At 36.1% G+C, this 16157-nt stretch overlaps 1 protein-coding gene across 2 annotated transcripts in view; it reads left to right on the top strand.

The window, feature by feature from the left end:
• Nucleotides 1-16157, top strand: part of PACRG (parkin coregulated) — a 497419-nt gene that overhangs the window by 57743 nt on the left and 423519 nt on the right. For both annotated transcript variants that reach the window (XM_026505177.4, XM_057311208.1), the window contains exon 2: nucleotides 13215-13349. In XM_026505177.4, coding sequence (XP_026360962.1) covers nucleotides 13215-13349 — 135 coding nt within the window. The remainder of the gene's footprint in view (nucleotides 1-13214; nucleotides 13350-16157) is intronic.

Raw genomic sequence — 16157 nt, 5'->3', positions numbered from 1 at the left:
TCTTTAATTGGTAAGTTTCATGGCTCTTAGATACATTTTTTTTCTTATGGTATCTTTGTTTTGATGCTCTGCTAGGTCCCATTTTAACACTCACAGTTGAATGAGTTGGCATTTCCTAGACTATAACCTGAAGTAGGTTTCTGGGTCGGGATAGAAGGTAGCATTCTTCTGGGACTTATAATCCAAAATCCTTTTCCTTCTCTGCTATCAAAAGAAGGATGGTTGCCAGTGCTATTTGTTTATGTATTTATTTTGAGGCTCTTCTCCGTTATGTCTCTGATCCCAAATGCATTCTTCTATTATCCCTTCTTACCCCCACTTTTGCAAACAGGAAACAAAGTTTGCCCTCTATGGGATTTTCCTCACCAGAAACATTTTTTTTTTCTGATGTTTTCTTAAATTCATTAATTATCTCTCTCATCACACGCCATAATTTATCTCTTCCCGTCCTCCCACATGACTTATGCCTTATCTTAGCTAACTTTTTTTTTTTTTAATGATATCTTCAAGGTCCATCTAGGTTGTCACAAAGGCAAGATTTCCTTCCTTTTTCTGTCTGAATAGTATTTCATTGTATATATATATATACTACAGTTTCTTTATCCATTCATCCATTAATGGACACTTAGGTACTTTTCATATCTTAGCTATTGTAAATATTGCAATAAACATAGAGGTGCATGTACATTTTCAAATTAGTGTTTTTATTTTCTTCAGATAAATATTCAGAAGTGGAAAAGTGGGATCATATGGTAGTTCTGCTTTTAATTTTTGAGGAAACTCCGTACTGTTTTCCATCGTGGCTGCACCAATTTACATTCCCACCAACAGTGCATGAGGGCTCCCTTCTCTCCGCATTCTTGCTAACACTTGTTATTTCTTGTCTTTCTGTTGATAGCCATTCTGATATGTGTGAGATGTTGGCTCCCTTTTGATGGGTCACTCTTTCTCCTAATTTTATAATAAATGAAATTCATATTATGTTTGTATGATTTTAGAATAAAAAGGAGAAAGAAGTGTTCATTCTAGAAATCATTTTAACTTTTGAGATTTAGTACCTCTTAGTTAGCAAGGAACTAAAGTAGAGTAGGAAGGGGAGGGTGTTTTCCGGACTCTTCCTGTACTTCTTTTAAAGGCAAGGTTATCTTATGATTCATTCTATAGTAAAAACAAAGTTTCAGTAACATGGTTCAAAAGAAAGACATGAGGACACGCCTCACTGACTCAGGGTGTACGTGCATGTGTCAGGGGTGGGGGGAGTAAATAACTTCTTATGCTTGAGGAATGTTTGTATAAAATTCTAATATCCAACATATTTCAAATCATGCCTACAAATTCTATTCAAATCATTACTTGCATGCATGCATCTGAAGTAAACCATGGCTATGGAAGAATAAAAATTTCTGAATGTAAAGAAAGCTATTGATAAATCTGGGTGGGCAAACTGTGAATGTCTAGTTGGGATTAGTTAGACGTGGCCAAGATTGGTTTGTTGTTAGTAGAGAAGAGGTTAAGAGTTTATTCTCCATGTGGGCTAACTGGCTTTATTTTGGCCACAAGCTGGCTTAACTTCAACTGGAATTCACAGATGAAGATCTTGGCTCAGGAAAAATGTACTCTATTTATTTAAAAATTAAATAGGAGGTAAATAAAAACTTAAAAACATTACATCTGGATAGTGAATGAAGCATTACTAACTTTACTGAGGATAGACTGCTTAGGTACATCTTAGATACTACTTAGGTATATCTTTGCTCTTTCTTCTTCTCCTTTTACATTCTTAACATTTCTTTCCTGGTTGGACGACTGTGGTGGAAATCGTGGTGGAAAAAATCCAGACTGATTGGACTCTAATCTTGTATTTATCATCATGTTATCTTCCAATTAAGTTGCAATATGTGTGCTTTGTATGTGTGATAACATACACATTCTTTTCTTCCTTTGTCTGTCCATTAGAGTTTATAATTTGTAATCAGTGTATTTAACATCCCTAGAATTACGTGAACTGTCAAAATACTTTATTTTAGAGGGAGCCAGTAGAATGATGGGAAGGCAGAACTCTTTTTTACCTATATAAATACCTTTTATTGTAGACAGCTCCAATTTTTTTTTCTAATAAATAAGTAGTTTTTTTGGTTGTTTTTTTTTTTTTTTTCTGGAGAAAATCAGTTTGGATCATTAGACACAAGGATTTTTACATTTTCTATTCAAATATTCATGATATGTAAGATGTGAATGGTCACAGTTTCTTCACAAATACAAAAATAACATTTTTACTCTAATTATTTAGTAAGAAAGAACTCTGTTGCAAGACACAGAAGATGTACATTTAGATAAAAACTATTTACCACGCTTTCAACATTAAAGGTGTAGGAGGAATAGAATACATTTTAAACTCTTACCCATTTATATTCTCCTTTCACATTTAGCTCACTCATTTCTTTGGCCTTCGTGTTGGGTGTGACAGTGTATTAGCCAAGCTGTCTCAGGCATTCAGGCATTTTATCAGTTCTACAAGACAGATGCTAAACAGCATAGTCTAAATTGAAATCTCTGATGACTCTCTGGAGACAAGTTGATAGCAAGAATCACACTCGAGCACTTAAATATGTGGCCTTTTCCCATATTTAACTGCAAGGAGAGAACAGCTTTTGAGTAAACGTTTTTAGCCTTCAACTGTCAAGATTTCTTTTTTATCATTTGATTATTGTATCTCATTTTGTTAGGAAAGGCTATCAATCTCCTTTTTTTCCCCTACAATGGAGAATTTAAAGGACCACGGATGCCTATTACTTTAAACAAAACAATTTAGAGAAACTGTGTAGTCCAATATTGCTTTCAGAACTATTTTAGGCTACAGAGACAACATTTTGAAATAAAATCTTAGGGCCAAGTGTGTTCCAGTTTAGTTGTAAATTTAAAATGACATAACCATAATATTCTCAGCAATCTTCGGGACTTCCTTATTTCATACAGTTGTTGCAGAAGCATTTTTAAATCAAGTTATTGGATCGTAGCCTGAAAGAAGTCTCAAATCTATGAAACCGAGGTCATTATAAAGGTGATGGAGCTGAGAAAAATAAGCCTTGAAATGTCAACAGGGATGTATCTCCATAGCCCCTGTGGATTCCAACAGGGAGTTTATGTGCTTTTCGAGATTCCACTTAGCTCTACAGTTGGGCAAATTCTCTGATAATATTGTTTGTCTTCAATATTTGTTGAATTAATAAATACACATGTTAGGTTATAAAGGTGTAAAAAGGATCTTAGAGGTCAGCCAGTGTAATTTTTTATTTTGACCCATGAGAAAGCTGAGGCTCCAAATAGTCCAATCACTTGCCCACAAAATACCACACCATCCACACCAAGCTCATGCTTTCTTCTGTACTGTGTGTGTCTTTATGAGCTAAGTTAGATCCTTTTGAGAACAAGGCAGGGCATAATTTATTGTCGAGAAAAAGAGTTAAGTCCAGTACTAAAGTCTTCTAGTTTTTTTGATTGAAATATTTGTCATTTTATTCCATATTACTATCTTTACTAATACTGTATCCTCATTCTACCTACCTGAAAAACTACATTATAAGTTTCTTGTTTTTTGGTAGGGGGCATGTAATCATCATATGACAATGCTAATTTAATTACAACTTATTATAATACCCACAGTACTAATTTTAGTTTTTATTTATTCTAATCATATTTAAACTAGTCTCTGTAAATACTTGAGACTAATATATTTCATTTTAAATGTCACACAAGGGGGCGCCTGGGTGGCGCAGTCATTAAGCATCTGCTTTCGGCTCAGGGCGTGATCCCAGTGTTCTGGGATTGAGCCCCACATCAGGCTTCTCTGCTGGGAGCCTGCTTCTTCCTCTCCCACTCCCCCTGCTTGTGTTCCCTCTCTCTCTGGCTGTCTCTCTATGTCAAATAAATAAATAAAATCTTTAAAAAATAAAAAATAAAAAAAAATGTCACACAAGGCTTAGATTTTAACTAAAATTTTCTCATTTATACAAGTGAACTTCAAAAGAGAAAATGTGGGTTTTAATGTGAGAGGCTTTGCATATAAGGAAAATATGTATCAGTCTCATCAGTAATGAATTTGTGGTCATAAGACTGGTAACATTGATAGTTAGTTAGACCTAAGAAATGGACAGAAAATACAGACAATGGTTCTGATTTAATCCTTAATAATTACAAAAGTTGTGAATACACAAATCTGTGATACAGCAGCCATAATTCTCGGATAATTATTTCTAATTGAAATTGTACAGATTTCAAGTTTATAGGAAATTAAAATGTATTTCTGCCTGGTGCCACTGAAAAGTACAGGTATCTTGCAAAGCTAAATAACATTTTATAATGAAAAGAAATAATGTCTTAAAACTGAAATGTTTTATAGTCTGAGTGTGCAGAATTTTATATACCTTTCTGTGGCATTTCTGTGGCATATTGCCTGCTTATTTCTATAGAAGAGTCTGGGGAATAATTCTCATCTCTTTTCCTTAATGACATATATCTTGAGGATAATCTATTTGACTTACCTCTTTGTCACCAATATTATGGAGCCTAGTAACTTGGAAATATTATGTATTGGATACATTTTTCAATGAATGAATGACATAGGCAGGATCTATTTTAGAGACAATTTCTTTTTTTTTTTTAAAGATTTTATTTATTTATTTGACAGAGATAGAGATAGCCAGCGAGAGAGGGAACACAAGCAGGAGGAGTGGGAGAGGAAGAAGCAGGCTCTCAGTGGAGAAGCCTGATGTGGGGCTCGATCCCAGAACGCTGGGATCACGCCCTGAACCGAAAGCAGACACTTAACCACTGCGCCACCCAGGCACCCCTAGAGACAATTTCTTAACTCTGTTTCTAAGAAATACTTTAGTGTATGTGACCAAAGGTCCTTGAATTCTGATTTATGAGTTTCTAACATTGAAAAACCTATACTTCACAAGTTTCTCTGGCCATTTTAGGTAAGTGTATTAGTCATAAATATATATTTTATTCTAAAATCTATTCCAGTTCCATATGTGATTAGTTTATGAATTCCAGTATTATAGCCCATTAATATTTTTTTCCTTTCTCCATTTCCAATCACAGTTAACTTTGCCCAACTGTAACAATGCTACCTTCCTAGCAACACAGATTTGGACAGTTCGTGGGGCAGGGTGGCTCCCAAAGACTACATCTGGTTTCACGTTCCTCACTTACCCCTCAATGCACTGTATGTTTTCCATCCCATCATGCCAGTATAGCTTTTTAATTTTCAGAGAACTTTCAACCCTCTTCTTAATTGACCCACTCGCATCATTAAAAACCTGTTCCTCTCATTCATTGATTTCTATGCCATTCCTTCCCCATTTTCTTGCTACCATTCTGACTATCCTTTCTATTCTCCTATAGAATCCATTTATTATTAAGTCTTCAGGAAATGTTTCAAGTTCTCAGTCTTTTCCTCACCATATACTTACTTTCCCTTTGGAAAAATTTACCAATTTCCGTAGATTTAACCCACCACTGACTACAGGCAAATTTTTATCAATAGCCCGGATCTCCCTGATAATCTCCATATAGATTGTTCTGGTGGTCTGTTAGTTTGTCCTTTAGGCATTTCAGGCCTAATGTGAAGAAGAACTTAATCCCACTCCAAGGTAGGAATATGGCCTGTCAGAAAAGGCTTCTTAGAATTAGTGAGATTTGTGCTGAGTCATGAAGGTGATTGGTTATTCAGGAGAAAAAGAAGGAGTGAAAGGAATGAAGGAGTGAAGGAGAATAAAAGGTGGTGGAACAGGAAAATCATGGAGCCCGGGGAGAGCAGGCCATATTTGAGAATGGCCAGTATGTGGGCACAACTGATGGAGGGGCCTGTGGAGAGTCACCAAAGGCATCACCGTCAGCTTTCAAATGTCTGCACAGTGGGAATGCATGCAGTGGGAACTCATCTGTGGCTTTTGTGTAGGTGAAGGGTATGATTTAATTAGTCAGTATTCACTGTGTGCAGCATTCACAATATCCTGACGGAGGGATGATACAAGAAGCTCAAAGCTGGAGACAAAAAGAGCAAGTAAAGAAAGGACAAACTTTTCTACCAAAAAAAAAAGAGTAAAACTTCTAAATGCTAAATCAGTAAAAATGGAAAACAAAGAAGGCAAGGAGACATTTACAGTAAATGCAACCAATGGTTAATATTTATTGATAGGAAAAAAACTCCTACAAATTGATATTAATGTGGAAAAGACATGAACATACTTTCACAATGTATGCATATAGCATTTGTACTAAAATAAGAATTATTCATCCTCATTTGTTAAACATAGTAATCCAAATTGAACAATAGGAAGATGTCAGGACTGAATGTTTATGTTCTGCAAATTTCATATGTTGAAGCACTAACCCCGAATGTGATGGTGTTTGGAGGTGGGGCCTTTGGGATTAGGTTCATGAGATGGGCCCCTAAAAGTGTGGCCTCTGTGACAGGATTCGTGTCCTGAGAGAGGAGGGAGAGACCAGATCTCTCTTGAGCCCTCTCTGGTGTGTGAGGACACAGTGAAGGGCAACAGTCCGCAAGCTGGAAAGAGGATTCTCATCAGAACCTGGTCACGCTGCCACCTCGTTGTGGGTGTCTAGCCTCCAGAAATGTGAGAAATAGGTGTCTGTCGTTTAAATCATACAATCTATGGTGTTTTGATAGAGCAGCCCAGGCAGACTAAGACAAAAGACCTGCTCACCTATTTAATCAGCAAATAATTTTATCAAGAATCACAAAATATAAATTTTGATTCTATTATCTCATTTGAGGGACTCTGAAGGGTATAATATAAAATGGGGAAAATGTGATATGTCTGAGATGTTTATAATAATGTGATTACAAAAGGCAAAAAAAATCAGAAATAATATAAATTTCAAATATAATTTCAAATGGTAGAATATTGCTTAGGCACAAAAAATGAAATTCTGTTATCCATAGCAGCATCAAAACATATCACACTACATGAAGAAGTACACTAAATGGAATGGACATAAAAATGAAAAATTATGGTATTTGTACATATGTTCTAGAGGGAAAAAGCACAAAATTAGTAATAGCTGGTAGAATTTGAAGTAATTTAATAAGATTTCCCTCCATCTCAGTGTTTATTTTTTATGTAACTTAAACAGATTGATTAATTGCATCTTTGTAGTCGAAGCCTATTTCATCTCTGTCTCTGAATCTCTTTAGTCAATCAGTCATGTGCCCTAGATAATTCCCCTCTAGGTTTTTGCCCAAACCCAGCCTGCCAGTATAGTGACTAAGGACGCATCCTGTAGAGTAGAAGCACTGGGGGGGTCTCTTTCCTTTACTTACTAACTCTTTGATTCCTGCCAGTTTATTGAAGCTATTGAAGCTTAGATTTTCTTGTCTCTGAGGATCATTTCATGTGGGTTTCGTCAAAAACTGATACCAATTAATGTCTATAAAACAATGAGTAGTTTATTAAGGGATTTTGTTGTTGTTCTTGATGGCATCCTAATTTAAGGCCTTTGTTACCTTGTGTTTGACCCACTGCAGTGAAGTTCAGACTGATCATCTTGACTCCAGGCCATCCCTTTAGATCTCAGTGGAGTAAGCTTCCTAAAGTAGGCCACCCACATCACTTGGCTGTTTTCCCTGCCACTCGCTATTACCTGTAGGGCCTGATTATTAAGGACTCCACAACATGTCTATGTATGTTGAACATTTGTTGTAATATATATGTAATATATATAATATATATTTGTTGTAATATCTATATATATATATATATATATATATCTATATATATATATATATATATATATATATTTTTTTTTTTTTTTTTTTACCATATAGGGCATTGTTATATTTTCTGGCCATTACTAACAAAAACATCACTATCATGTTTTGTTATATTATTAAAGTTTCTTATAAAAACTTTACCTGATAATCCAAATTCACTTTTGTTAACGACGAGGTGCCCCATCTAGTACTACGATCAGATTTGCTAACTGTAATACTTTTGCAAGCATTTCCTTGGTCCTCTGGTAACCTTAGGTAATGCAAAATTTCTGATGTGTTAGAACAGTTATGATTGGCAAGTGGGGCAGACACTGAATTTTAGTCTTACTTACTCAGAAGTCTAGGCTGATGGCAACAAATTTGCCAGTCCTGGGGCTAATATTCAAGTGCCTCAGTAGCTCAGGGACAATAGGACTCCTGCCAACTAATTGCTTAACCACAGCGCTTTCAGTGAATCCAAATTTCAGGTTAAAGCTGATGAAAATAGGAGGGGCGCCTGGGTGGCTCAGTCGGTTAAGCGGCTGCCTTTGGCTCAGGTCATGATCCCGGGGTCCTGGGATTGGGCTCCCTGCTCAGTGGGGAGCCTGCTTCTCCCTGTCCCTCTGTCGCTCCCCCTGCTTGTGCTCTCTCACACACTCTCTCTCAAATAAATAATAAATAAAAATCTTTTTAAAAAATGCTTGTGAAAATAGGAAATTAATATCTTTGCATCTTATTGTCTTAATGTTAGTAAGCTGGCTAAACAGACCAATTAGAATAACACAATATAGATTTCCCACTTGAAGTAAAGGTCTCTCTCTCTTTTTTTTTTAGCAGCTTCAGTTTATGCTAAAAAATAAAACTATTGAAAAGTAAACTTTCAACTATATGATGAAGAATTTTAGAGAACCACAAAATTCGATTCTACTAATTATTATTAGTTTGTGACCATATGACAGAGCCTGTGCTCTACGTCCTAAATCCATTCCACCATTCAATAAGTGTAGGCATATAAAGTACTCTGTCATTTATAGTCACTTCAAAGTGCATTCAATATCTTGGTTCCCAAGTGCATTAGATTTTATTAAAAGCATTCTGCTGGGACACCCATTCTTCGTAATTGGTTTATGGACAGCCCCCACCATTCAGGAAAACCCTAATTGCGTTTTCCCACAAATCTAGTTTGATTTATGGTTCCTTATTTGTTCTGTATTATTTATAATGAATCAGGGTAAAATTCTTAAGACATTAAATAAAATTTGCAGTAGTCCTTTTAAGACATTAAATAAAATGTACAATAGTCCTTTGATAAATATGGAAGGTACATGAGGATCCTTAACAGTATTTTTGCTTATTTTTAATTTTATTTAGTCAACCTATATCCATCTGTGTGATTTCCAATAGTAAGATCTTTATTACCTTTCCAGAGACTATAATTTACTTGATTTTTCATGTACAAATTTCTAGAATTACTTGGAATGTTGGAATGGATTATGTGTAGAGTATAAAAAAATATTTTAGCCTTCTATTAGGCTTAAGTAGATATATGCGTATTTGGAACAGAATAGATATTATCTAGGGACAGTGACAGAGCATCTGCATACAATTAGGTAATGCCCCATGTTGCACTAACAGGTTTAACTAGTCAGCTTTCGAATTACAACTTTGAGATGCCAAGAGTTAATTTGGAATGGGTCTATAGGAGAATCCAAAAAAATAGTGTTTTAAAATGAGTAAATGGCAGAAATATAAGAACAGAGGATAATAGACACTGAAGAAAGAATTTCCACCCTGTTGAATGATTACATAGCAAACTAAGTGAAGACTTTCCATGGAATTGTAAGCATGGAATCATATCTGTAGGGAGTCCATGAAAATTTATGGGGAGAAAGAGGAAGTATACGTTATCTATGAACAGTTTATAAAAAGCCCCCTAGTCTTCTTAGAAATATGTTCATTCTTTGAAAAGTTTGGACGATTAGAATTTTGAATTCAGAATTAGAAAGACTGGGGTATATTTAGAATAAGAGACAAAAGGAAAAAGACAAATTGATTTTAAGACAAATACAAAGAAGAGGGACAAAGATGGATACTCTCTAACAAAACAAAATTAAACAAATGGAAGGCTTGCTATCAACAGCATAAATAATAACTTGGCATCTAGAAAAATGGAAAGAATGGTTAGCAGATGATAAGCAGACAAAAGATCTAACTGATGGTTGTAGCTGAATGTTTTAAATGAGGAATTGAACCTTTCATCCCTACTGGACCAGTAAAGAGGTCCTCAGCACCCACATTGGGGGTAGCTTAGACTCTCACCCTAGCCAGCAGTGATAAGCTCTTACCCCTTTCTTCTGGGGTGCTGTCAAGAGAATGCCTCCTAGTGGGACAGGAATGTCATCACTGCCCAGCAGTAATGAGGCTACCCCCTTCTGTGGTGTCGGTGTGGGGAGCAGTCATGGGGCGCTCCTACTCCAACCTGTCCAGGAGGTGTCACTGGAGGCCTAGTGGTGCTGGACCCCCCACCTTCATCCAGTATCAATGAAAAACTCCCTCTACGAGTCAACAGAGGCCAAGTGGGCCTCCAGGATTTCCACCCCAACCTGATGGTAATGAGCTAGTAACCCTTCCTGCCAGAGATACGTTAGAATAAACCAGCTAAAACAGAAGGTGTAAGGTCCAGAGTCTCACAATCACCAATGTCCAGGTGTCAATAGAAAATCAATCATCACACCAAGAATCAGGAAGATCAAAAAGCGAATGAAAAAAGACAATCAGTAGATGTCACCCTTACCCTCTAGACCCCGGCAACCACCAATCTAGTCTCTGTTTCTGAGTCCAATTCTTTAAGATTTCTCATGTAAGTGAGATCACACAGTATTTGTCTTCTTGTCTGACTTACTCACTTACTCACTTAGCATAATGCCTTCAAGCTTCATCCATGTTGTCACAAGAGACAAGATTTCCTTTTTTTATGGCTGAATAGTTCATTATATATGTATATGTATGTATATACATCATCTATACATATATTTATACATATGTATTTTCTTTATGTATTTAATATTTATGTTTTAAAAAGCACAAAAAATGAGGTATCTGCTGACCAGCAATCAGTACTGTACAATAATACAACACACATACACGCATATGCACTATTCTCTGTAACTTTCTATAAATATGCATGATGCTGGTTTAATTTGGCTAAGTTTTCTTTTTTTGGATTATGTATACCACTTTTTGGGGGGTGTTAAAATGGTGACATGATGGTAGATGGTGATCTTTTTTTTTTTTTTTTTTTTGGTATATAACTTGTTGGCAAAATAAAAAGTTGTCAATTCATCAATTTCCAAAAATGTGATTCAAAATTTACCACTCCATAAATTGCTAAAGTCCTGGAGTGCTGTCTCTATAGTTACTGTCATACTAATGTAGATGGGAGTGTCTGTGTAACATCCAGCTCAGAGCTCTGCACAAAGTAGTTGTCATATACATATGGTTACATAACAATTGAATGAATTTGTCTGAAAATGGTGGCTAATAATTCTAATACCAGAACAAATTTCAAATATTTTATAAGTAAGAGGCAATCTTGCTTCCCCACTGCCCAAGTCACATCAGTTATTTATATAATTGTATGCTGGGAATAATGTTCTATGTAGTGAAGGAAATTCTAAACTCTAGGGGCGCCTGGGTGGCTCAGTCAGTTAAGCTTCTGACTTCTGATTTCGCCACAGGTCATGATCTCAGGGTCCTGAGATTGAGCCAGGCATGGGACTCTGCGCTCAGCAGGGAGTGTGTTTGAGATTCTCTCTCCCTGTCTCCCTCTGCCCCTCTCCACAACCTTACATGTGTGTGTGGGCATGAGCGTGCACTCTCTCTCTCTAAAAAAAATTAAAAATTAAAAAATAAACTCTAATAAATACCTTTGTGTTACCTCACTCTTCGACTCTATTCGGCATTTAATCATCTTAATATTTTAGTATCTGACTCAGTTCTTATTATTAGCTTTTCTATGTGCTGCAGATAAAATGTATTTGTCATATTTGTTATATTAGACATGTTTTTACATATTTCTTTATTGAAATTAAAGTTTTTACATGAATATTAAAAATTAACATATTAAGTAACTTAAAATATTAAGATATTACATAAATTATTTGCTATTCTGTCCATATTAAGAATTAACAAGATAATCTGTTTTTATTAAACTAGTAAATATCTAGTATTTATCTTTTTTTTCAGAGAAAGATAATCAGTGGTCTATAATTTTCTAAATAGTTCACTAATCACTTTCAATTTTGTAACCTAATGAATTAATTCATATGTAAATAATGCAGATTTAAAAGATATTCTTAATATGAATAACTCAATATAAAATGTTTCTTCTTTGGGGCACCTGGGTTAAGCATCTGCCTTTAGCTCAGGTCATGATCCCAGGGTCCTGGGATTGAGCCCCATGTCAGGCTATCTGCTAGCGTGGAGCCTGCTTGAGATTCTCTCTCCCTCTCCCTCTGCCCCTCCTGCTCTGCTTAGGCTGTCTCTCTCTTTCTCTCTCTCTTTCTCAAATAAATAAATAAAATCTTTTTAAAAAATGACATGTTTCTTCTTTGAGAAAAATCTCAATTTGGGGGATGAAACATTCTCATGTAATCTAATGTTACTTACTCATAAATTCATAATATCAAATGTATAATATATGTGCACATCTTTTTAAATTCTCTTATTTGTTATGACTTAATTTATATAACATTTTTATAGTTTTGTTAAAATGTAAAATGTTTTCTCATGTTGTGAATATTATGTAAATAGAAAGATTTAAAGGACGTACTGTATGTTTTAAAATTTATTTGAGAGAGAGAGAGCAGGGAGAGGGGTAGAGGGAGAGAGAGAACCCCTAGCAGACTCTGTGCCAAGCAGAGCCTGACACGGGGCTCAATCTCATAACCCTAAGATCACGACCTGAGCCGAAATCAAGAGTCTGATGTTTAATCAGCTGTGCCACCCGGGTGCCCCTAAAGGATATATTTTAAATTTATTACTTCAGTATTCCACAAAGTATATCAGACCTGAGATTAGAATTAGCAATTATTAAAAAGTTAGAAGTTTTAACATTCTGAACTTAAAGGCCTCTATTAAAATTTTTACTTAAACCAAAGTTTAGACTTTTTCCCTTATAATGTGATATTTTTTAAATGACTTTTTCTAGGAATGCTTTCTAAAGTAGCTTGAAATAAAGTAAACCCTTAATGATTATAAAATAATTGTTTTCTTTAAATGCTGTATTAGTGAAGTTGCTGTTGTCCATCATTAGACAATTTGGTTTTTATCTTCCAGAATATTTCATATAAACGAAAACTTAAGAAAAGTCTTTTTACTGTGCATTTTTTGGTATTTTCAAAACCTGATTCCTGTTTTTCTTTTTTCTTTAAAGGTGAGAGGCCCTCCAGCTGCAGGAGCATTTAAAGAAAGACCAACCAAGCCCACAGCATTTCGAAAGTTTTATGAGCGAGGAGACTTCCCAATTGCCCTTGAGCATGATTCGAAAGGAAACAAAATTGCATGGAAGGTAAGTCAGGGCACAGCTGGGAGAACCAGCTGGGCCGCTGGAGGGACATCTCCCAAAGCCAAACACACTTGGCTAAGTAAATAAACTGGAGTGATTTCTCAGCGAATGGAAGATGGTGGGTAAGCTCTTAGAGAAAGCCCCCCTGTGTCAGCTGTCCACCTTGACTAACAATTAAATTACAGCCTGCAAAAAAGAAAATGACAGAGTTGCTTTGCCTCAGAGAATTGTCTGCTGCCCGATTCATCTCTATTTTTATGAGAACCTGGCAGTGGAGCCTGTTTCAGGCAGTCCATCAAATGATGGAACTGGTGGCTGAATACGGAGAGCAACAGCCATTTATCTCCCCCAAATTTCACCTTCCTGCAGGACACTTCCAAATGGAAGCTTTAATTACCTAAATGGATAGGTCAAGATTGTCTGCTCCCTGGAAATGCAGAGTGGAATACAAAAGAAGGTTGCTTCTCGTGGCTGCACTCTCTCTGTCTGCAGCACGTGTCAGCGGCAGTGGCTGTCATACGTGCCCGGTTAGAGGCTGACCTCCACGCTGAAACCATTACGGCACCGACATTTTTTCTGACAAAAGGTTAATTGGCTTCAAAATAAATGTATTGCCTAATGACTCCATTCTAATGTGGCTGCGTTTCTTTCTAAAAGGCTCACTGATGTTATTTGTAAAAACTTGCCAATCTCTTAACTGGAGAAGGCTTTTACATTTAATTTGAAAAATGAATGCTGATCTCTAACCAGCTTCTGCTATTTAATTATTTTTTGTTATCAAGGACCTTGCTTTGGGTGATATTTATCAGCTAAAAGGGCTTCTCTGCCTAAGGACAGAGCGGCACATGTGTGTATCACATCAGGTGGAGGAACCTAAGAGGTGTTTGCCAAATACCATCTCGCTGAAGCAATTGACCCATTTAGCTAAAAAGTTCCACAGTAGTGTCTGAAGGTGAAGATAGGAATCGTTTGTACTTTGTATACATTTACATTAAAAAATAAAAAGGCCAAAGTAAATAATTCATCTAAGTAATTACTTAAATTCATCAAAATTAACCTTTTCCTTCCTTTGTGGAGCAACTAAAAGAATTGTTTGCATTATTTCTAACATGTCTTTAAATGTTTTTGTAGAATTATCAAACATTTCTAAATCTCGAGCAGCCGTAAGGTATTCAGTTATTGAATGTAGAATTACTGCAAACTATTTGGTAATAGAAATCCGTTATTAAATTTTGTCATATTTTTTTTAGGGGGATGAAGGACATCACTATCTTGCTTTTAATCATTTCTATTAAAATGTGAATTTGTTATGTGACAATGTGCATATAATGAGGAAGAACTTACAGCAAGTATAAGTGATTCAGATATTTTAGTCTTAATGTTAAGTACATATTCCCAAAATTTTACTATAATTTTTGGGTTTGTTTATATTTGATTAGGTACGTGGATCTTGTGTTTATTTGTCTATATGCTGGCTCCACGGGGCAACACCATGGAAGTTCTTAAAAATCCCATTTCTTTGGAGCAAAAGAATATGCTATATCTTCATAAAAAGTCAGTAGATTTTGGTGTTTTAAGCAATTATAGCCCAAAAAATTATATCAGTAAAAAATTTACAGATTCATTTTGACCTGCTGAAATAATCTTACGAGTAACTTTCAGAAGTGTCAAGAGACTAGGAAAAAATTCGTCTTGAAAATAATGAAAATGTAGGATGAATCATTTTGCTTTATCTTTGATAATCCAACACTCAGAAGGGATATAAACTACTTTTCTTTTTTATAGCTACATTAATTCTTTTAAGTTACTATTGGCGGTAGTACTGGTTCAGCAAGCCAAAAAGCCCGAATAAAAAGGAAGCAATTTATTTGCCGCCAGTGGTAGAATAAAAGCATACATTTAAAGAAACATCTTATCCTATAACCTGTAGGCTTCTGCCAACCACATTTCATTTGTACTACTCTAAATTGAAATTAATATGTTAAAATTATTAAGGATAGGCTTGTAAACAGTCTCTCGATATATATATCTGTTCCGTGGTGCATGTGCTGTGGGGACAATCTGATACTTGATAGGGGTAGAGGGCTTCTTTAGGACTCCAAATCTAAGGAAGGGGCCTTGAATGTTGAAGGAAGCAGGGCTATACCCCCCACACCCTACAAAACAAAAACAAAAACAAACAACCCAAGACCCTGCACTGTACTTCCTTCCTGTGTTCGGACAGAGCACAGGTCTCCATGTTACAGCTCACCCCCTGCTGAAGGCTCCCCAGTAACTCTGTTTCCCAGGAAAATACTGGTCCCCTCTCCATACTCCTTGTGACACCACTAGGACTTCAAGGGGTTTGCGAGTGCCTGAAATGGTGTGCACAATTAAGTAGTAAGAAGTGGTATGTCTTTTATCAGCATTTCCTGTGGCTCTGAAATACTTAGGAGTCATTGTCCTGAAGCGTGATGAAGGCTGTCTCAGCACCCGAGGCTCAGCTAGTCTGTGGAGTTGCTGATCGTTGCTGCCCGTGAACCCAAATTCCCTGTCTACCTGTTCTAGGTTAGCCGACCCCATCTTTTCTATAGTAGAAGTCACCACATGTTCTTGAAATAACAAAGGCACTCTACGGTAACAGTTTATAAATGACCAGATAAACTCAGGAAATAGAAGAGTTTACGTAGGTAAATGTCTTTGCACATTTTGATTTTTCAACCCGCATCCTGAACTGCCACCCGAGTTTAGTGACCATGAAAATGGTTATTTGTTCCACATGCCAAAGCAACAAGGCAGACCAAATGCCATAATCTGTGCAGTTTAGTCTAT

This window comes from Ursus arctos, unplaced genomic scaffold (genome assembly GCF_023065955.2).
Source record: "Ursus arctos isolate Adak ecotype North America unplaced genomic scaffold, UrsArc2.0 scaffold_13, whole genome shotgun sequence".
NCBI lineage: Eukaryota > Metazoa > Chordata > Mammalia > Carnivora > Ursidae > Ursus > Ursus arctos.
This window is presented reverse-complemented; position numbering and strand designations above follow the sequence as displayed.